Source organism: Emys orbicularis, chromosome 3 (genome assembly GCF_028017835.1).
Source record: "Emys orbicularis isolate rEmyOrb1 chromosome 3, rEmyOrb1.hap1, whole genome shotgun sequence".
Classification (NCBI taxonomy): domain Eukaryota; kingdom Metazoa; phylum Chordata; order Testudines; family Emydidae; genus Emys; species Emys orbicularis.
In genome coordinates this window covers 50216397-50235290 of record NC_088685.1, presented here as the reverse complement: position 1 = coordinate 50235290, position 18894 = coordinate 50216397, and the positions used below count along the sequence as shown (strand labels likewise).

General features: G+C 41.3%; 1 protein-coding gene across 1 annotated transcript in view; it reads left to right on the top strand.

Annotated features, from left to right (window-relative positions):
• DST (dystonin) overlaps positions 1 to 18894 on the top strand; it is a 434612-nt gene that overhangs the window by 177365 nt on the left and 238353 nt on the right. Inside the window, 2 exon segments of the mRNA XM_065400686.1 lie at positions 2967 to 3044; positions 5782 to 5874. Of these exon segments, the coding sequence (XP_065256758.1) occupies positions 2967 to 3044; positions 5782 to 5874 (171 nt within the window).

Here is an 18894-nt window from a genome sequence, read left to right as displayed (position 1 = left end):
ATTTCAGGCCATTGTATACCCATTTATCCTGTTTGCTAACTCTTCAGATGTGGGCTGTTAGGATTCTCTTTGATATATCCCACACTATGCGACTGTTGATCCCAGAGGCATACGTTATATTTCTGTTGATACATACCACACCATGAACAGTGTGGAAATATGAACTATTTTTGTTAGTCTTCTTCTATGATCATGAGACTTCTTTCTTTTTATAGATTAATGTACTAGTTCTTTATCTCTTTTCCTTTTTTTTTGTTTTTTTGGATTTTCTTTAGCAAATGTTGGATGGTTAATATTATTTCACATTAAAGAAAACAAAGTACAAATAGCAAGGAAAAAATGTCCCTGAAATTGTCTAACACACTCCTCGGGTGTCATTTCCTTTCTTTGTGAGCATTACTTCCCTTGCTTGGTATTTGTTCTCTTCATTATGTTCTTCTGTTCATGCTCTTCTCTTCATTTGTGGTCTGTCTTGTGTCTTTGCTGTCCTATCTTCTGTCTGTTATATTCATTAGCCAAGGGAGCGAGATTTTTTGAAGACCTTACGGTTGGTGAGTTCAACAGAAGCATGCGCGTATGAACAGCATGAGGATGTGGAGGATGAGGATAAGGGGGTAGGTGCCGACCCCCATAACTATACTAACTTAGTATTTGAAGTGTGGTGACTGCTAACTTAAAAGTAACCTGTTAGTTTGGTGTTCTGCAGTAGTTCAGTGGAAAGGACAAAAGAACTCATGCTGATCAACCAGGATATACATATTCTGGGAAAGACTGATAAGATGGAGATATGGACAAAGACTTTTTTCATTCAGTTCATTTGCAAACAGTGACATGCAAAGCTTTAAGATCTCCATTTATTTTCAATCACTGCACTTACAAACGTTGTACAAATACAACAGTATGTAAGCGACAATCAAAATATTATGGAATTATGTTATTTTATATTCAGTTACACTAAGATTTCTTTTTATTTTCAATCAGTGTAATTTATGTAGCAATTATGCAAATAATATAAGCGAAGGGTGAAATCTTGGCTCCATTGAATGGAGTAAAACTCCCATATACAACACGTGTACAACATAATATTATATGAAATTATGGAATTTAGATTAATTATGAAAATATTCTTTTGCGGTTTATCATCACAAAGATGGTTGATCTGATTTAACTATAGTTACTTTTCAAAGTAGGTAGTGCACAGTGGTAGTTGTCATAGATATGTGTAGTGCTTCAGCTAGTAAATATATTGATTGCTTGTAGGGCTTATTTTATGGCACAGATGCTGAATACCAATTTTTTGACTTATTTATGTCATCCAGAAGGGAAATATCTACTTAAAAACTGTAAAGTGCTGAGTATTGGCTGGTCCGAAAGAAGTTGTTTCATGCCTCTGTAGAACCCGCATTGCTAGTGTTTGCTAAAGCAACTTTGTATGTTAGGGGGCCAATTTCTATCCTTGGATGCACAACGTGTCACGCTGCTGTTTTGATTTCATTGGAATTTGTGTGCTTTCATCCAAGGGCGTAATGTGTCTCAAGACACTTGTACTTTAGCTATATAATATTTCCCCTCTGTGATCTTATATTGTTACTTTTTGACAGTCTGGACTTCAGCAAACTCTCCTTGTTTTGGAAAGTAAGATGCCAATTCTGTAGTCCTTAGTCCCACTCACGGAAGTTATTCTATGATAAAGACTGCAGGGATTGATCCACACCTATCAGTAGTTTTAGAACAGATTGAAATCTTATATGGTAACTTGAAATTCCATTTTTGTGTTTTAGTCTATGCTTCTTTTCCAATTGCATTTTGTCATGTTTCCTCTTGGCAAACACGTGATATCCCGTAAGGGGGAAATAGTTCAACTAAGGAAAATCTATGACTATCTGACTGTTTCACAGAGATTGTCTGAGGAAATACTCATATTCATCGCTGAGCTGTATAAGTGGTTTGTAGTATGCTTGAGCATATTACTGGGAAAGTTTGTGAAAAATCTGAAATAAGGAAGAAGGATATTAATATTTGGATATTATGATGACATAAATTTAACTACTTTCCTCTGACAGCTAAGTAAAAAATTCCTTTTCTGTGTAATTCTTCCTCTTGGTGATTTTACACTAACTGCATGCTGTTTTGCCATGTTTCCATTAACACACCATGCATAATTGTATTATAGTTTCTTCTTTGTTGATTTGTTTTTGCTTTGGGATGAGGGGGATCCTTTAACTTTCTTCATGTCTCACTTTCATAAGTGTTCAAATAGTAGATCACACAGTTCTGTTAGAACAGAAGTTAATGAAACTCTGCCTGAGGAAGGAGTACACAGTTAGGCACTAAGACGGTAGTTATAGGATTTTTATTGGTAGGAAAGAATTTATTTTCATGACATGTTTCTAAATATATATTTATTAATATGTAGTTAAAACAAACACAAAATCTAAACACACATCACACCAGCATAGTAAGGTAAGTTTTCTTATCACATTATTACCAGAGTCATTAATTGGCCAGCTCAGCGGTACACATGATTATTATTTGTGATTTGGTTTAACTGAAGTGTTGTAAATCTTTTGTTATGATGCAGCATCTAGTTACTGTATTTCCCACTATGGCTTTGATCCTGCAATCTGGTTCATATGGGTAGGCCCCTGTGCCCATGAGGAGCCCTCTTGACATCAATAGCACTTGGCAGGGACACAGGCACCTACCGTAATGATCAGATTGCAGGATCAGGGCCTTTGATTCTGCTCTCCACTAGTTGTGCAAATAAATTTCAACTGCAATGAAAACAGGCTTTCTATAAATTTATAGCTCCGTTACTTTTCCTTAAGTTTCAATTACACTTTTGTAATAGATGTTGAAATATTAGTGTTTTAAGGATTTAAAATGGAAACTTTTAGATCAGATTTTTTACCTTGTAGGAGTTTTGGTCTTTGGAAAATCTCACAACTTTCATTTTCTAATTTTAGCCCCGAGAGAAAGGTCGGATGCGTTTTCACAGACTACAGAATGTACAAATTGCACTTGACTATTTGAAAAAACGCCAGGTATGGTAATAGTTTTAATAAATAAAACTTAAGTGAAAATTGCACTTATACAGATAATAGAAACTTGATGAGGGAAGGAACAGCTATGCTATTCGTTCTTTTTTAAAATGCATACAGGAAAAATGGTTGGAAACAAGGATCTGATTTATTGTGGTGCCTGAACTGATGGTAGTGGACACTTGGTGGTAGGGGAGATATTGAGCAAAGGTGTAAAGCCACCTTTGTTCCTCCCTTGTTCTAGGGTGGGGGTGGGGTGGGGGTGGTCATCTCACTCCCAGCAAAGCAGCTGCAGATATTGCCCTCACTTACACCCAGCTTTCAATGGCCCCAAGTAGCCATTCTGGCAGCTGAGAATAGCTGGAGCACAGTAGCACTCTGGCCAATGCTCCCTTTTCACAGGAATTCTCCCAACCTGCATCCTATGATGCCTCCATGTCATAGGGCAGGTAATTTTTGAGAATTCCCCAGTAATCACTTATGGCGGCTTTACAGCCCTTTGGTGCTGGCAGAGCTGGCATGAAGAGCCGTGAGCTGTGAACTGGTGCTGATAAGCATTTTTTGCTGGCTTTGAACACTTGCTGGAAGAATAGAAACGTGATACAATAGCAGTACGTTTGTTTTAAATAAGAAATGCCACCTGCTGAGTCATCTAGTAACATTTGCGCAATAAGGATTCAATCCCGCCCCGCTGGAGTCAATGGGAGTTTTGAAGCTAATCAGTGGGAATAGGATCTGCACTAAGAAAACGAATGGTCACACAAGCTGACAATCAAAAATAGCATGTTTGTGCAGCCTAGACGCAGGTGGTTTGGTAGTGCTATAGCTTATTGCTAAATGGGAGACCCTGGTTCAATAAACCCATAAGACATGCAACGCGCAACCAGGTGCATTTTTATTAAGGTGCAGCAGTCAATGGAGATTACAGGTCTCAGAATACAGTGATCTGTTATGATCTGAATATTCAGGACTCTTGAATCAAGGTAGAATATTGTATGGTGGCATCGGTGGTCTTTTCATCCTGCATGTCCATATTAAATAGGATGGTTACTGTGCAGTCTGTTCTATTTTACACAGCTTAGGTGCAGCTCTTGGGTCCTTGGCAAGTTGCCAATGTGACCCTGATTTGTGTAAGGTTTCAGTGCCCCTGCCAGAGGGACTGCCAGTCTGGAGGAAGATGATACTTGCACACAAGTGGTTATCACAGACTTCCAGGATAAGGGAACTTTGCCAGCAGTTGGGGTAGCCCTCGAGAACCCTGAAATAGAAAAGGCACAGTCCTCTGGAGGCTCATTTATAAATGATATTTGGAAGACATCTTGCAGAAGATTGGCTGGGTGACTTCCCGTTGGAAATACTGTATTGTGATTTAGGTTAAATAGGCCCCAAATATCCATAATTGTGAGGGTTAACTTTGGAAAGGCAAATGAGTAAAATAAAAGCCATATGTGACTGTAGTGTACATTTTTGTCAAAACTGAACAGCTTTTATAATGTAATAGGAGGAAAAAATTAGGATCTCTTAATTTTTTTTATAACTCTTGGATATATTGTCTCCTTGTTCCATGGGGAATGCCTACTGACAGTAATTATATCTATGTGGGCAGATCAAGAAGGAAATATGGCCTGGCACATTAAATGTTGATACAGTGTGTATTCTAAAGAACATACACAAATAATTATTGATTAATATAAGCATCAAGTGCATTTTATTTGGGTCATCTCTCAATTGACAAACTAAATAGGCAAATTATTTACTGCCAAAAATTGTTAGTAACCCATTCTGAGTGACAGGTTTCAGAGTAGCAGCCGTGTTAGTCTGTATCCGCAAAAGGAACAGGAGTACTAGTGGCACCTTAGAGACTAACAAATTTATTTGAGCATAAGCTTTCGTGGGCTACAGCCCACTTCATCAGATGCATAGAATGGAACATATAGTAAGAAGATATATATACATACAGAGAACATGAAATCATCTGATGAAGTGGGCTGTAGCCCACGAAAGCTTAGGCTCAAATAAATTTGTTAGTCTCTAAGGTGCCACAAGTACTCCTGTTCCATTCTGAGTGAGAGATTATTGGAGTTGCAAATATGATTGACCATTGATTTTGAAACTTCAATTAGTAATTTTAATCCTGTTCATTAGTTAAGATGTGTGAAACAGTTTGAAGGTGTGAAGTGCTATATATGTGCTTATATATGATTAATTATTATCAGAAATGTAAACATTATAAAATATTGTCATTGGTTTAGTGGGCCAGATTCTCTCCTGCAGCTGAGCTCTCTTTGGTGCAGGAGAGTAGGTGGAGGGGAAGGTTCCAGGGAGCCAGTTATAGCTCCCTCAGTCTAAGGGCTGTCCTGTGCTGCTCTTGGCCCTGGGATCACTTACAACAGTCCACTCCTGTCCACACCCTGATCTACTACACCCCTAACACAGGCTCTCTATTTCTGACATGTCCCTTACACCGGGATGGGGAACAGCTGGCACAGGAACCTTTATGCTAGCTGAGAGTTCCTCCCCACTAGAGTGGTTCTCAACTGGCCAGTTACGACCAGAAGCTGGGTCCTTTGCACTGCACAAAGGAGACAGATTGTATTGAACTGTGGCCTAATATATTTGTTACTGAATACATTATGAATTCAAGTAATGTTTAGTTTAGTCAAACCCGCGTGGTGGAATAAATGTTTTCAGCATCAGTTTGTTTCAGTTTTTACATATATTTTTCTTTCCACAATGGCAGGTGAAACTGGTAAATATTAGAAATGATGACATAACAGATGGAAATCCCAAGTTGACTTTGGGGTTAATATGGACCATAATTTTGCACTTTCAGGTAAGCCTTGTTTCTCTTGACAATATACGTTCAGTCAGATACTGTGTTCTCTGGTAGGCAATTATCATGAGTGCATGAATCAGTTGCAGTAGCAATCTGTAGAAATGGTGTAATGTGGGAGCTCTCTTCTCCAGTGTTTGAAAATTCTGATGACTTATATGGTAAAATACACATATTGAATCATAAGCTAGTTAGTTAGACATCTCATTCCCTATTTGTAGAGAGATCACAAAAGTAGCCTATTTTATGGTTAATTTTATTAAAAACAGTGCTTTTTGTGCATTTCTTTCAGTTCTAATAAAAGGGTCTTGTTTTGTTGCTCACATACAGGCTTCTTTTGTTGAACAATAAGATCAGAAAAATACAATTGTTTTTGCATCTTTTGGAGTTGCAGTTTTCTGCTGATTTTGAAAATTGAAAAAATATTACTTCCGACATTTTCTAAAAATACAAATCTGTTAAAAACATCTCATTTTGAAGGCAATACATGTGATGGTAATACTTGATCACACTAGACTGGCATTATAATTTTTGCACAGTGATTGGATTGTGTACAGTATAATTCATCTTTACAGTATGTGGTATAGAATTGCTTCTCAAAATTAGGGTTTGACAATGGCACTAGAGGTAGATGATCTAATGCATATGACTGTTAAACTTTATTTAGTGTGACTACTACATTATTGTTAGCAACCGATTCCTTCTGGTGTAGGTGTTTTAAATTATCAGAAACTTGCATAATCAAATAGCAATATGTGGCATAGCATCATACTGTTACTGTTTAGGATTTTTGGTTAAAAAACTATATTACCAAAAGCCTCTGAGAGTGTAATTTAGCTTTCTAACTGTAAATCCTAAACAGGAATAGGAAGGAGCATAAATATATAGGAAACATGCTATGTTACTATATGTATTTATGAACATTGGAACAGGTAGGGGTTATGTATCCTTATATTCACTGGAACTACTCACGTCATGTGCATAAGCACTTTCAGAATTGGCCTGTTGGTTATCTTGTTATCAGTATTGTGAAGCACCGAGGAGAGTTTTGGGTGCATGTAAAATGACGAGAGTAAAACCCTCAAGTAGCTGTCCCTATCTATAAAGAATAACGAGGGAAATAAATTTATAAATTATGTGAACCACTTTGACAAGGTGTTGACCATTATTTTCCATGAGCTGGCTAACTGCACAAGACATAAATAGGAAACTTCTTGAGTTGCAGTTGCAGATCTAGTCCAGAGTCTCATTTAATGTTCCCACCAACCTGTACGTTATGTCGTACCAAAATGCACTAGCTGTGATCTAATGTGTGAGACTTGAACATAACTAGAGTTTTAAAAATAAATAACTATTAAACCACTTTAGGAAATATGAAATAACTAAAAATTAGAAATTCAAATTGTTGGGAGTTCTGCCTCTTTGCACATGAATGGGTGCACTCTCTGGACCAAATTCAGAGGTGATTTTTAAGTTAAACCCCTTTGCTCTATAATATAGGTTTCTTTACACATTGGAGCCTGATCTTCTCATCAGTTGCCTGCACACAACTTCTTTTGAAGTCCATGGTAGCTTGATGCAGTTGATGGGATAATCAGGTTCACGGGATGTAAATAGATCCAAGGGAGAGTGAATGTGAGGGATCTAATTTATACACCTTACACATTACCTTTGAATTTTGCCTTGCCTTTTGTTAAGGAAGTTTGCTGATACTAGCTGAGTTGGAGTCAACAATTTTCAGTGTGAAGATATTGCACTATGCTCTGTTATTTATATTTGTTCTAATTACATTGCAAACTGGGTGGTTTGCAAGATACCAGGGATTTCTTGGCTGTGCTTAGTGATCTAAGTTGTTTGCCACAGTCATGATGCTTGTTTGGGGGATAATATTTCACCAAAACAGATAATGGTTCTAAGAGCTTTAATGCTAGAGGAAGGCATCATGTGAAAAATAAAACAAAACATACAGTGTACATTTGAGGCTCAGTTCTCTCCTGCACCTGAATTCATTGGGAGAGGAGATGGCTGTGATGTACTGAGTCAGCACCAGCCCAGTCCCAGATCAGCATAAGTTCTGCTCTAAAATATGTCACTGCCTTCTGCAGCCTATGCAAATCAGAAGGTTGCAGGTATATTCTGCTGGATGGAGCCCCTGGTAATAATACATATAGGGGTGGAAATAGTAGCATTTTTTTTTCATTCCTTTCTTCTGCTTGCTTTGCTGGGCATGTATGTTGCAAGTTATTCTGCCCTTTTGGTGTGGAAAATACACAAGGCATATATATTTCCAGGATATAGGCTTTGTTTTATTTGTGCATTTCACATATTTTTTGGGGGAAACAGTTTGTGGTTCATTTTTAAATTCAAGTACATAATGCAATGTGGACTATTTTGTGTGGTATTATGTCTAGAACACTTAGTCAAACTAATAATGTACAGAATTATATACTGTATATACAGTGTGCAAGATTAATTATAATTGTATAGACTGTGGGTATGTTTACACTACCCACTGGATTGGTGGGCAGCCATCGATCCAGCAGGGATCGATTTATCACATCTAGTCTAGATGCGATAAATCAACTCCCGAGTGCTCTCCCGTCGACTCCTGTACTCCACCGCCGCGAGAGGCGCAGGCAGAGTCGACGGGTGAGTGGCAGCAGTCGACTCACCGCGGTGAAGACACCACGGTAAGTCGATTGAAGTATGTCGACTTCAGCTATGTTATTCACGTAGCTGAAGTTGCGTAACTTAGATCGATCCCCTCCCCCCCCCCCCCAGTGTAGACCAGGCCTGTGTAGCAAATTCTTCCTTCATACCTATACAACTCCACTGAAAATGGAGTTGCACAGGTCTAAATAAAGGTAGAGTTTGGTCCTGTAAAAATATGTACAAATTTTGCAAAATATCATCTGTATAAATGCATGAACTTTTGTTTCCAAAGTCCTGCATTTAAAAATACTCCCAGCTGACCTGCACTCAGCTTAATTACAGCTGATTTAAGAAAGAAGGAAAATAACTTCCAGATTGAAAAGGCCCCAAATCTGCCAAACTTGAGGAGTCTCAGGCACTTCCAAACGATCACCCAACAGACTTTATCTTCTTCAGCTTCCCATTGTCAGACTCGTCTTCACATGCCACCCATATCCTTAACCTGTATCCCCTCCCAGCAGCCCATGTTCCATCCAGCCCTGCACACTCTGGATGATAAAATGCAGAGAAAGCATCATTCTCTCAGACGCAGTGTGGGCTGGCATCATCTCTTTCCTCTAATCAGCCAGCATGTGTTTTTGCCACTTGTGTTCTTGCCTGTTAGGGTATGTCTACACTGCAGCTCGGAGTGTGCTTCCCAGCACAGGTAGACAGGCAGGTGCTAGCTCTGTTTGAGCTAGCATGCTAAAAGTAGCAACGTAGTGGGCAGTAGCACAGGCAGTGACTCGGGCTAGCTGCCCGAGAACATACCCTGAGGATCTGGGTGGGTTTGTACACAGGCAGCTAGCTTGAGCCGCTGTCCATGCTAACCCTGGCTACACTGCTACTTTTAGCACGCTAGCCTGAGCAGAGCTAAGGCATATCTGTCTACGTCTTCTGGGAAGCATGCTCACAGCAGTAGTGTAGACATACCCTTACTCTGGTCTCTGCTCCATGCTAATCTGTTTGCCAGTTGATTCTTCCTCAGTCTGTCTCAAGGCAGTCTGTTAGTCTATTGACTCAGTCGTGTAACTGTTTTCCTTGCAGACAAGAGTAGGAAGGATGGTCTAGTTCTGTGGTTTTCAGACTGGGGTATGCATATCCCTAGGGGTACGCAAGCTCTCATCAGGGGATACGCGAGAAAAATCCTGTAATGGCGGACAACACACTTTATTTAGTAAGATTTGGCATTCTAATCATAGGTATATTATGACGCTACTCAGATGGGAGTACACTGTAGACTACATTATTTGAAAAGGGGTATACAGCCTAAAAAGTTTGAAAACCTCTATTGGATATAGCACCAGGCTGAGATGCAGGAGATTCTCCCCCATCTCCCGAGCAGGAACCCTCCTTTTGTTCTGTGTTTGTACAGCAGCTAGTATAATGGAGTCTCGGTCTATGACATGGGCCCTAGGTGCTAGGGTAATACAAATAATAATAAAGATAAGGAGACCTGTGTCCAATTCCCAGCTACCCTGGATTCAGCTTCCCACCTCAAATACAGATTTACTGTGTGATACCATCCCCCATCTTTAAAATGGGGATAATAGTCCCTTACCTCGCAGAGGTGTTTGGAGGATAACATCCACTGATAATTGTGAAATGCTCTATTATCATTCTGGTAAAGGACATATGAACACCTGAATAGACAGACACACAGGAAGACTGCCCAACTACTGTAGCCTTCCCATTTCCTTTGTCAGGTTACTAAACGGTCATAATGTGAAATTTTGACGCCTAGCATCCATGTGGCCTCTTCTGCTTTAGTTATTGTGACTCCTCCTCTTGGCTGGCAGCAGTCTATGAGGCATGCTGCCTGCTTTTCTGCCCTCTGTGCTTTGATCACGTGGATATGGGATTGAGATTCTGGGAGTTGGGCTGTTCCTCCTGCCATCCTCCTTTCATGCCTATTTTTGGTCTTCTAGCAGAGTTGGCTGGCCTTGAACTCACTCCAGACATTGGGCCGCCATCCCAAGGATTCATGTTCAATCTGCTCCTGATTTAAAACAGCCAGCGGAAGGTCAAGGACTGATCTTTTCAAAGATTTAAAGATGGAGTTAACACAGTCAGTGGTCTAATCTTTGGTTGTTAGAGGGGATAAATTAAGCTACATACCCTTGAGATTTTTGATTCCCAGTATGAAGCATTGGAGCATAAAAGACAACTTTTAAAGGAGATACTTGCCCTATTTTTGTCCCCCAGAAGAACTCACCTCCAGCAACTTGTCATATTTGCTAAACCTCAGCTAAAAAAAATTGGGCTGGATTTTCTGGAGTTGTTGCAGCTATCAGAATCACAACAAAGGCAATATGCAATGAAGAAGAGCTCTGTGTAGCTCAGAGTTTGTCTTTCTCATCAACAGAGGTTGGTCCAGTAAAAGATATTACCTCAACCACCTTGCCTCAGCAAAGGCAATAGCCATTTGAGCTGTTGGACTGGACAGTCATATTTAGACTGTGCTCCTAAACATGGTACATTACATTGCCATTTGGCTCATCTGGTTGATTCTCTCCAGCTGTAGCTGGGTAGGCCTCATAAACTCACCCACTAAGAGCATGTTCCTTTTTTACTTTGCCTGAAATCATCTCACTGGATACCTTCCATATCCCTTTCCTGGGTCTTCCTCTGTTGCTGAAGTCTGTGAGCTGTTGCGTACCTGCATAGTACCCACAAGCTTAGCAGCTCTTTCTGATTTTGAGGCAGTAATTGCATGAATAAGCTGACACAACTGTGGAGATGAGCTTCTGTTTATGCTGGAAGGTAGTCCTCTTGGTTTCCTTTCTGGAGCCCTTCTTTGGTGCTCAGATAAGCAGTTTTAAGTTTCAGGCCGTATTTGGCATAAGTTTAGCTCTTTGTGTAGAGTCCTATATGTGGTCTGCTTTCTGCTGTGCTACTCAATGTAGCTCTCCTGGCTGGTTTCTGATAAGAAGGTTGCTGTTGTACTGAGGACCAACACTTTTAGTTAACTGCGACAAGCCCCAGTGGTGCTGATTCTCCACTTCATCTGCTGTGCTGTAGAGGCAAAAAGAGACCATAAAGAAACAATTTAAAAGTCTATCTTAACTCATTAAAACCCAGTTTTGCTCATGTTATTTAAAGACGGTAGACTCTGGAGTCAGTTTAGAGGGCAGCCTGAGTCTGCTTTATTCCTGCTAACTACATGGCAAGGAATTATAAAGAATAAATCAACACTGTAACTCTGTGTATAAAAACTGGGTGAACACAGTGCTGCAAACTAATGACCCACATGGCTTTCTGCTGGTGATGTCACCATAAGCAGGGCCGGCGCTTCCACTAGGCAACCCTAGGCGGTCGCCTAGAGCGGCAGGATTTGGGGGGCGGAATTTTGCCACTCTCTGTGGAAATTCGGTGGCGGGGGGTCCTTCTGCTCTGGGTCTTCAGCGGAAATTTGGCGGCGGGTCCTTCACTCGCTCCGGGACCTGCCGCCGAAGTGCCCCGAAGACACGGAGCGGAAGGACCCCCGCCGCCGAATGCTCAGAGGAGAGGCGCTGCCGCCTAGGGCATCAAAAACCCTGGCACCGCTCCTGACCATAAGCAGTAACACAGCAATTCAAAGTCAATAAAAGAATACAAGTTAGGCAATCACATAAGGATAGTCTTGATTATAGTAAAAGGAGGCTATGTTTATACACCAGTAAACAGATGAATGCCATGAGTTAAGCAATAACCTTCCATGGCCGTTTGAAATCTCAATCTTAACCTCTTGTTTGCACACAAGCCTCGCTCACAGACACAAATCAGGTTATAGTCAAGTTCAATGTTAATAGTTTAAAGATTTTATCTAATCCTTTTGTCATCTAGGTATAGTTTTCACCTGTTGATGTGTGCTTGTGTTTCAGATAAACTCTGTCTGTAGTCTCTCTTTAATACTCTTTGGGGAAATTCATCCTTAACTCCGGTGGGTTTGAATTTGGCCTTTTGCTTTGTTTTTATCTAACATACAGCCACAGGTGGCCAGTTGGGTATCTGGGTCTTCATACTTGGTAATGGTGTTCAGCTTCACTTCAGGTGTGGTCAGCTTGTCATCATGGTCCAGGTTGGCTTCTGTCTAGGTCTTGTGACTGGTGTCATCAGGGTCCAGGTTTATTCCCCAGGTTTTCACTTGGAGTTCAGTGGTAGCTTCCTGTCATGCTTTAGGATAATCATATTTCTAAGTCTTAGCTGTCTGGTTTAGAGGGAAGCCTCAGTTTCCCATTTCTGAATCTCCAATTTAACTGCACACTCTCTGTTAACTTCAGTGACACAAGTCTCAGCAAGCAATCATTAGTTAACCTTGTTTTCTGTTGTTTCAGTCTTTGTCATTTTCTCTCTTACACTTTCATTAGTCGTGTGTTAAGACAGGATCTGTTAGTCTTAAAGGTGCCACAGGACCCTCTGTTGCTTTTTACAGATTCAGACTAACACGGCTACCCCTCTGATACATGAATGCATAGTTATGAAAGCTCTTATTACTGGTAATGGCTGGTTGTAAATTCTCTTTGACCTTGACTGTTTCACTGGTTTTTTGAGAATAGAAAACCTATGTAAGAGAGTGCTCTTACTGTTACTCTTTTTTAGTTTATGTAGAAAAAAGAATAATAGAAAGTATTGTAAATGGAGAGGTGATGGCCTTGTCTCACACTCAAAAATAGCTAGCAAGCATTGTTAGCTCGTTATAAAATGAGTGTTAAACACACAGGTTTCTTGTCTATCTCTAGGAAGATACTTTAATACATTCAGCAGGTATTAATAATAATCACTTCAATTGTCTTTGCAATACAGCTATTGTCATTAACATTAGAGAACAGTAGACTGTTATACATAATTAGTACATTAATGAGCAAAGCAGCCACATTAAACCACTATGTACCCTGAATATTCAGTAGCACTTGACAGTAGTCAGAAACACTGAATTTCTTAGCCAGTTGTCCATATTCTCCCCCCCCCCCAAACCTTGATCTGTTCTTAGGGAGTACAAGAGGATAGCCCGGTATTAGGAAATGTGCGTGCCATATAGGGCCAATTCTTAATTCTTGAGGTCAAAGGGACTCCCCCTGAGTAGGACAGAGTAAAAACAGAATAAGGCCCATTTTTATAATTAAAACAAAAAACCACAATGGCCAACATTTTCAAAAGAGACCATTGATTGTGGCTGCCTTAATTTTTGGATTTCCACTTTAAAGGGGTCTGATTTTCAGAAAATGCTGAATACCCACCTTCTGAAAATTAGATGAAAATTAAATTGGATGCCTAAAAACGGAGTCACACAAAATCACGGGTCACTTTTGGAAGACTTGACCAGTATGCCCACCGGGTGGAGGGGTGGGAGGAGGGCTTGTGATGCCAGCAAAAGCCATTATGTACTTTTTTTCTCCACTATCCTACTATCTCAACATAGATCTGATTCTACATTCTCTAGACATCAAAAATGCCAATTGAAGCTGACTGGCATTTTGGGTGCCCAAGCAATGCAGGAGAAGGCTTTCAGTTTATAAGAAGATGGCATCACAGTGCTTATTCAACAGATTTTTAAAAATACATAATATACAATATTTTAAAATTCTGCAGTTTTTATTTGTCAAAATAACACTACACAATCACGCCATTTTCAATTATTTTGGTAATTTATTTCAAAATACCTGTCAGCAAGTATGTCTGTAACAATACAGACACACAAAAATTCCCCTAGGAGTAGAGAGTTAAAGAAACCCCTATGACAACCCAGTTCCTGTTTCTCTGCCCCCCTCCTTGCCCCCCTCCTCTCAGCCCAGCCGGGGGGCAAGACACCCACAACCCTCCCCCCCCCAAGAGCCCAGCTACAGACCCCACCCACCCAGCCCAGATACCTGCACCCGCTCCTCCCAGAGCCCAGTTTCAGGGCCTCCCCAGCCCAGATACCCACACCCTCTCCCCCCTGAGCCCATCTGCGGGGCCCCCCTTGCCCAGATACGTGTACCCCCAACACCCTATAGCCCAGGGATCCAGAGGGAGAAACAGCCTGATGCTTGGTCCCAGGCTTGCATGGAGTTTCCTGTGCGCCATCTCCTTCCCTCAGGGCGTGCTGGGCACTGCAGCTGCCAGGAGCCCTCTAGCTCCCTCTCCTTCCCCCCAGCAGTGTCTTCTGTGTGCAAGCTGGGCTCTGCTGGGTCCACTGGCCCCTAGTGGTGGCCAGCAGCACTGCAGCTCATTTCTGTGAGGTGGGGGGGAAAGGAAATTATGCTCAAAAACCATTAATTTCTGCAAAATCCTGCATTATGTAGTGGTGCAGAATTCCTCCAGGAGTAGGACTCCTTATACCCCTCAGCTGCTGGATTAATTGACTCATCCAGCCTCCCAGCCTGATCAGCCAATTAGCTTGCACATCCCCTGTCAGCCTTCTTCAGGGAAGATGATTGGTGCCTAAGTCGCCAGAGTGCTGGCTCACCTGCCAGCTTCCAGCACTCTGTCCCAAGATGGTGTTGGTGTTTTGTTTGGAGTCATACCGTTTTGCATTAGAACCGATTACGTATCGGTGGATGAACCAGGTTTTATTTCTAATTGTGCTAAATGAAATATATGCCAGCCAATCACATTGCTGAATCTTGAATCTTCTTTCCTGAGAAAGGAAAAGATGGAGGGCTACATTTGCGAGCAGTGATACTGCAGTTTATTCATATAAGTATAGAATCCTTTTTACAAGGACAATACTTTTATTTAAAAAAAAAATTGAATTTCATTTCACAGTTGTGCAAACTCCCCTCATGGAAGTGCTGTTGACAGGGCCGGCTCTAACTTTTTTGCCGCCCCAGGCAAAAAAGAAGAGCGCCGCCCTGCCGTACCCCCCCCCCGTGAGCGCCGCCGAAATCCCCGCCCCCCAGCACCACGCAACCCGAAGCCCCGCCCCCTCCAAGCGCTGCGCCGCCCGAAGCCCCGCCCCCTCCAAGCGCTGCGCCGCCCGAAGCCCCTGCCCCCCTCCAAGCGCCGCACCGCGCCAGCCCCCGCCCCCCCGAGCACCACGCCGCCCGAAGCCCTGCCCCTCCAAGCACCGCCCGAAGCCCCCGCTCCCCTCCGAGCACCGCGCCGCCCGAAGCCCCCGCCATCCCTCCAAGCACCACGGCGCCCGAAGCCCCCGCCCCACCTCCGAGCGCCGCGCCGCCAAATCCATAAAATAAATACATAAATAAAAAATCGAGCGCTACCCTGCCCCAAGGTGCCGCCCCAAGCACTTGCTTGGTCAGCTGGTGCCTGGAGCCGGCCCTGGCTGTTGAAGAGGGGATGCAGAATTAGGCTCTATGTCTACTTTGTAAGCTAATTAGAATACAGTTTTTAATACCAGTAAGTGGAGCAACTGGCCATATGAACAGGAACCATACGAATGGCTGCATTCATATACACCAGACTAATTCCCCCCAGACATTTGATGTATAATATCAATGCTAATACAAATAAAGTCAATGGAATAGGATGTTGTCACAGTATAAATATCTCCCACTTTGAAAAGAAATGTCTTGGCACTGCATCTACATTTATTTTTGATAAATGTCCTCTTACCTAGCAGCTGGTAAGCATTATCCCATGACAACATTCTATTCCACCATGGTTAGGGGGTAAATTTTCTAAGCATTGCTTTTAGTTTTTAATCCAGGCACTGCTTGTTAAGATTTGTCAGGAGTGGGGCAGCTACTATATCCTTGTGTAATTCTTTGAAAATTAGTAGCATCTTTTTAATATTTCATAGGCTGTCTTCAGTAAAATATAAAATAATGTAAAGTGCTTAGGATTATTAGCAGACATGCCAAACCTGCAAAAAAATGCAGAAATGTGGCTGTTTTTGGCTTAATTGGCTTGCGAGTTGCTTGTTGGCTAGTTTTTGGCTTGTAGCTTGTTGCTTGTTTGGCTTGTAGCTTGTTGCTTCTTTTCTTTGATCGGCTCCCTGCAAGCAAGGTCAAGGAGGGGGCAAGCAGGGGCAACAGGGGAGAGAGTCAGGGGTGCACAGCATGCCCACCACAGTCCCAGACTGCACGCCAGGGGGACCTAGTCACATAGAGTGTTGGAGTCCTTAGGGATTGGGTTGTTTCAGCTTTTGTTTTCGCCTTGTTTTGTTTGGGATTGGGTTGTTTTGGCCTTTGTTTTTAGCTTGATTTTTGGCTTATTGTGAAAGTTGGGGTGTTCATTTACGGCGTGAAAGTTGGCAACTGTGGTTATTAGGGATACATTTTGAAACATTTCTTGGGTTTTAGCAATGCAATTCCTGTTGAAGTAAAAGGAGTCACTCAGCTGAAACTGCTAACATTGTTTTTTAAGTGTTTTTATGCACCTTTGTCTCACTATAAGAAGCAAACACAGTTTAGCCTGTTGATACGTTTCCATTTTAGGATGTTATTCTGAAAGTTGATTGGAAAGTTCTTTTATTGCGTGATATATTTAAGCAAGGTACTGAAGTTCTCACACAAATAGTTTTAACTTTTATTAAAACGTCATACAGTGTGGGAGACCTGATTTTCACAGTGGAACAATGAGATAGCAGTAGGAGAGATGGAAGCAGCATAGAGGAGGTTTTAGTGTAGAGTCAGGAAAGCATGCACAGTAAAGGACACTTGCTAGGGGTGTGGGAAGCTGACTGGGTGGGCTTACGTGGTCCTGGTAGCGGGAGTACTTCTTGAGAGTTGCATATGCATTCAGTTTCAGTGACTTAACTGGTATTCAGAGTTTGTAGGCATCCAGACAGAAACCTGTTTTTGTAAACATTGACAGGGTCACTGGTCCAAGCCCTGAAAACAGAGATGTTCTCAGAACATAAGAACTTGACAAGTCTTAAACCTGTTTCCATTATAATACTTTACATTTCTGCTTAGATTTGTTATATAGCTGTACATTTAGTGGCTATTTTATCAGAGCTATTCTCACAGCTATACACTCACAGAGTAGGGGGAGGGGAAGAGAAAATATATTTTTTTCAACTGAAAACCCAAAGGAGATTATAAGATTATACTTTGCTCAAGTTAACCTCTGTTTTGCAACAATTTAACTGATATTTTTCTAGGCAGATTGACTCTTTCAACTTTCGTTTCTCATTTAGCTATCTGCTATTTTAAAGCCTCTGCTAAAGTCCAATACCTTGTGCATAATGTGGCTGACCTGAGCAAGCTGTATGACATGTTGTAATAAAAGTTAAAACTATTCGTGTGAGAACTTCAGTACCTTGCTTAAATATTGCACCCAATAAAAGAACTTTCCAATCAACTTTCCAATCATCATTGCAATAATGAAATTTAGGACTATTTATATCTGAACTGTCGATAATTTCCTACCAACTGCTTGAAAAAAGCCCCACAAATAAAAATCTGCACCACAATGCACCCTCTGTTCATTAATCTTACTACATGTACCATTGAGTAAGAGGTAGAAGTATATTCAAGGTTTTAAGTTTGCAATACAGTTTGCTAATTAAATCCCTCCTGGTATTTGCTTTGCTGTTTGTTTTGGATTTGCAGTTCTGGCTAATAGTTTCAAAGGTTGCTGCACATTTTTCAAGTTTATCTTATTTGAATTTACCAAATGAAACAGGAAGTTAAAATGTAGATGAGACTTTTCCATTGCCCATAAGTGCTGTGTCATCTCTGTGGAAGGCCATCAGCATTGGAGTTTAATGCTGAGGCAATGATGTTTGTTTAAGAGGATTGGTGTCCAGAAATAAGCCACAGTGTCTAATCAGACACAGGGCCTGCCTGGGCAAAATGCCATGACATTTATTGCGTGTTCATTTCTCATAAGCAAAATGGCTACTTACTGAGGAGGATGGAAGTGAAGTCTGGAAGAAATTAGGATGCAAACTGGAGTTCCGGATTTCCTGAGAAGGATTTAAGTGTACGTAAATATACTGAAATAAATGAGTGTGTGGCTATAATTTACTGTGAGCCAAATGGGGAATGTCTGTGGATGTGTAAGGGCTGAAAAGGAAGAGCAATCTTTAGATCCTGCCAAAGCTCCCTTGAGTCCTGCTAAACATTCCCCTGGAAGAAAATATTTCAGAAGGAAAACGAGAAAGAAATCAACTGAGGAGGGAATAGAGTCAGAACAGATTAAAAACAATGAAGAAAAAATCCAGAATGAAACACGGATTTCAAAAGACACAGAGATTCTTTCCTGGGGGATGGCACTGGGCGATTCCTTTACGCGGAGGATGCCAGTGGACAGTAATGTTCTGCCTGTGAGTACAGACGTTTCAATTGATCTTGTTAAAGAAAAAGCTTTGCCGAGTGAAGCAAGGAGTGATTCTTTCAATGGGGACAGTTCTTCTGTTGAAAACCAGAGATTCACAAAGTCTGATGAAACAGACACATGGTT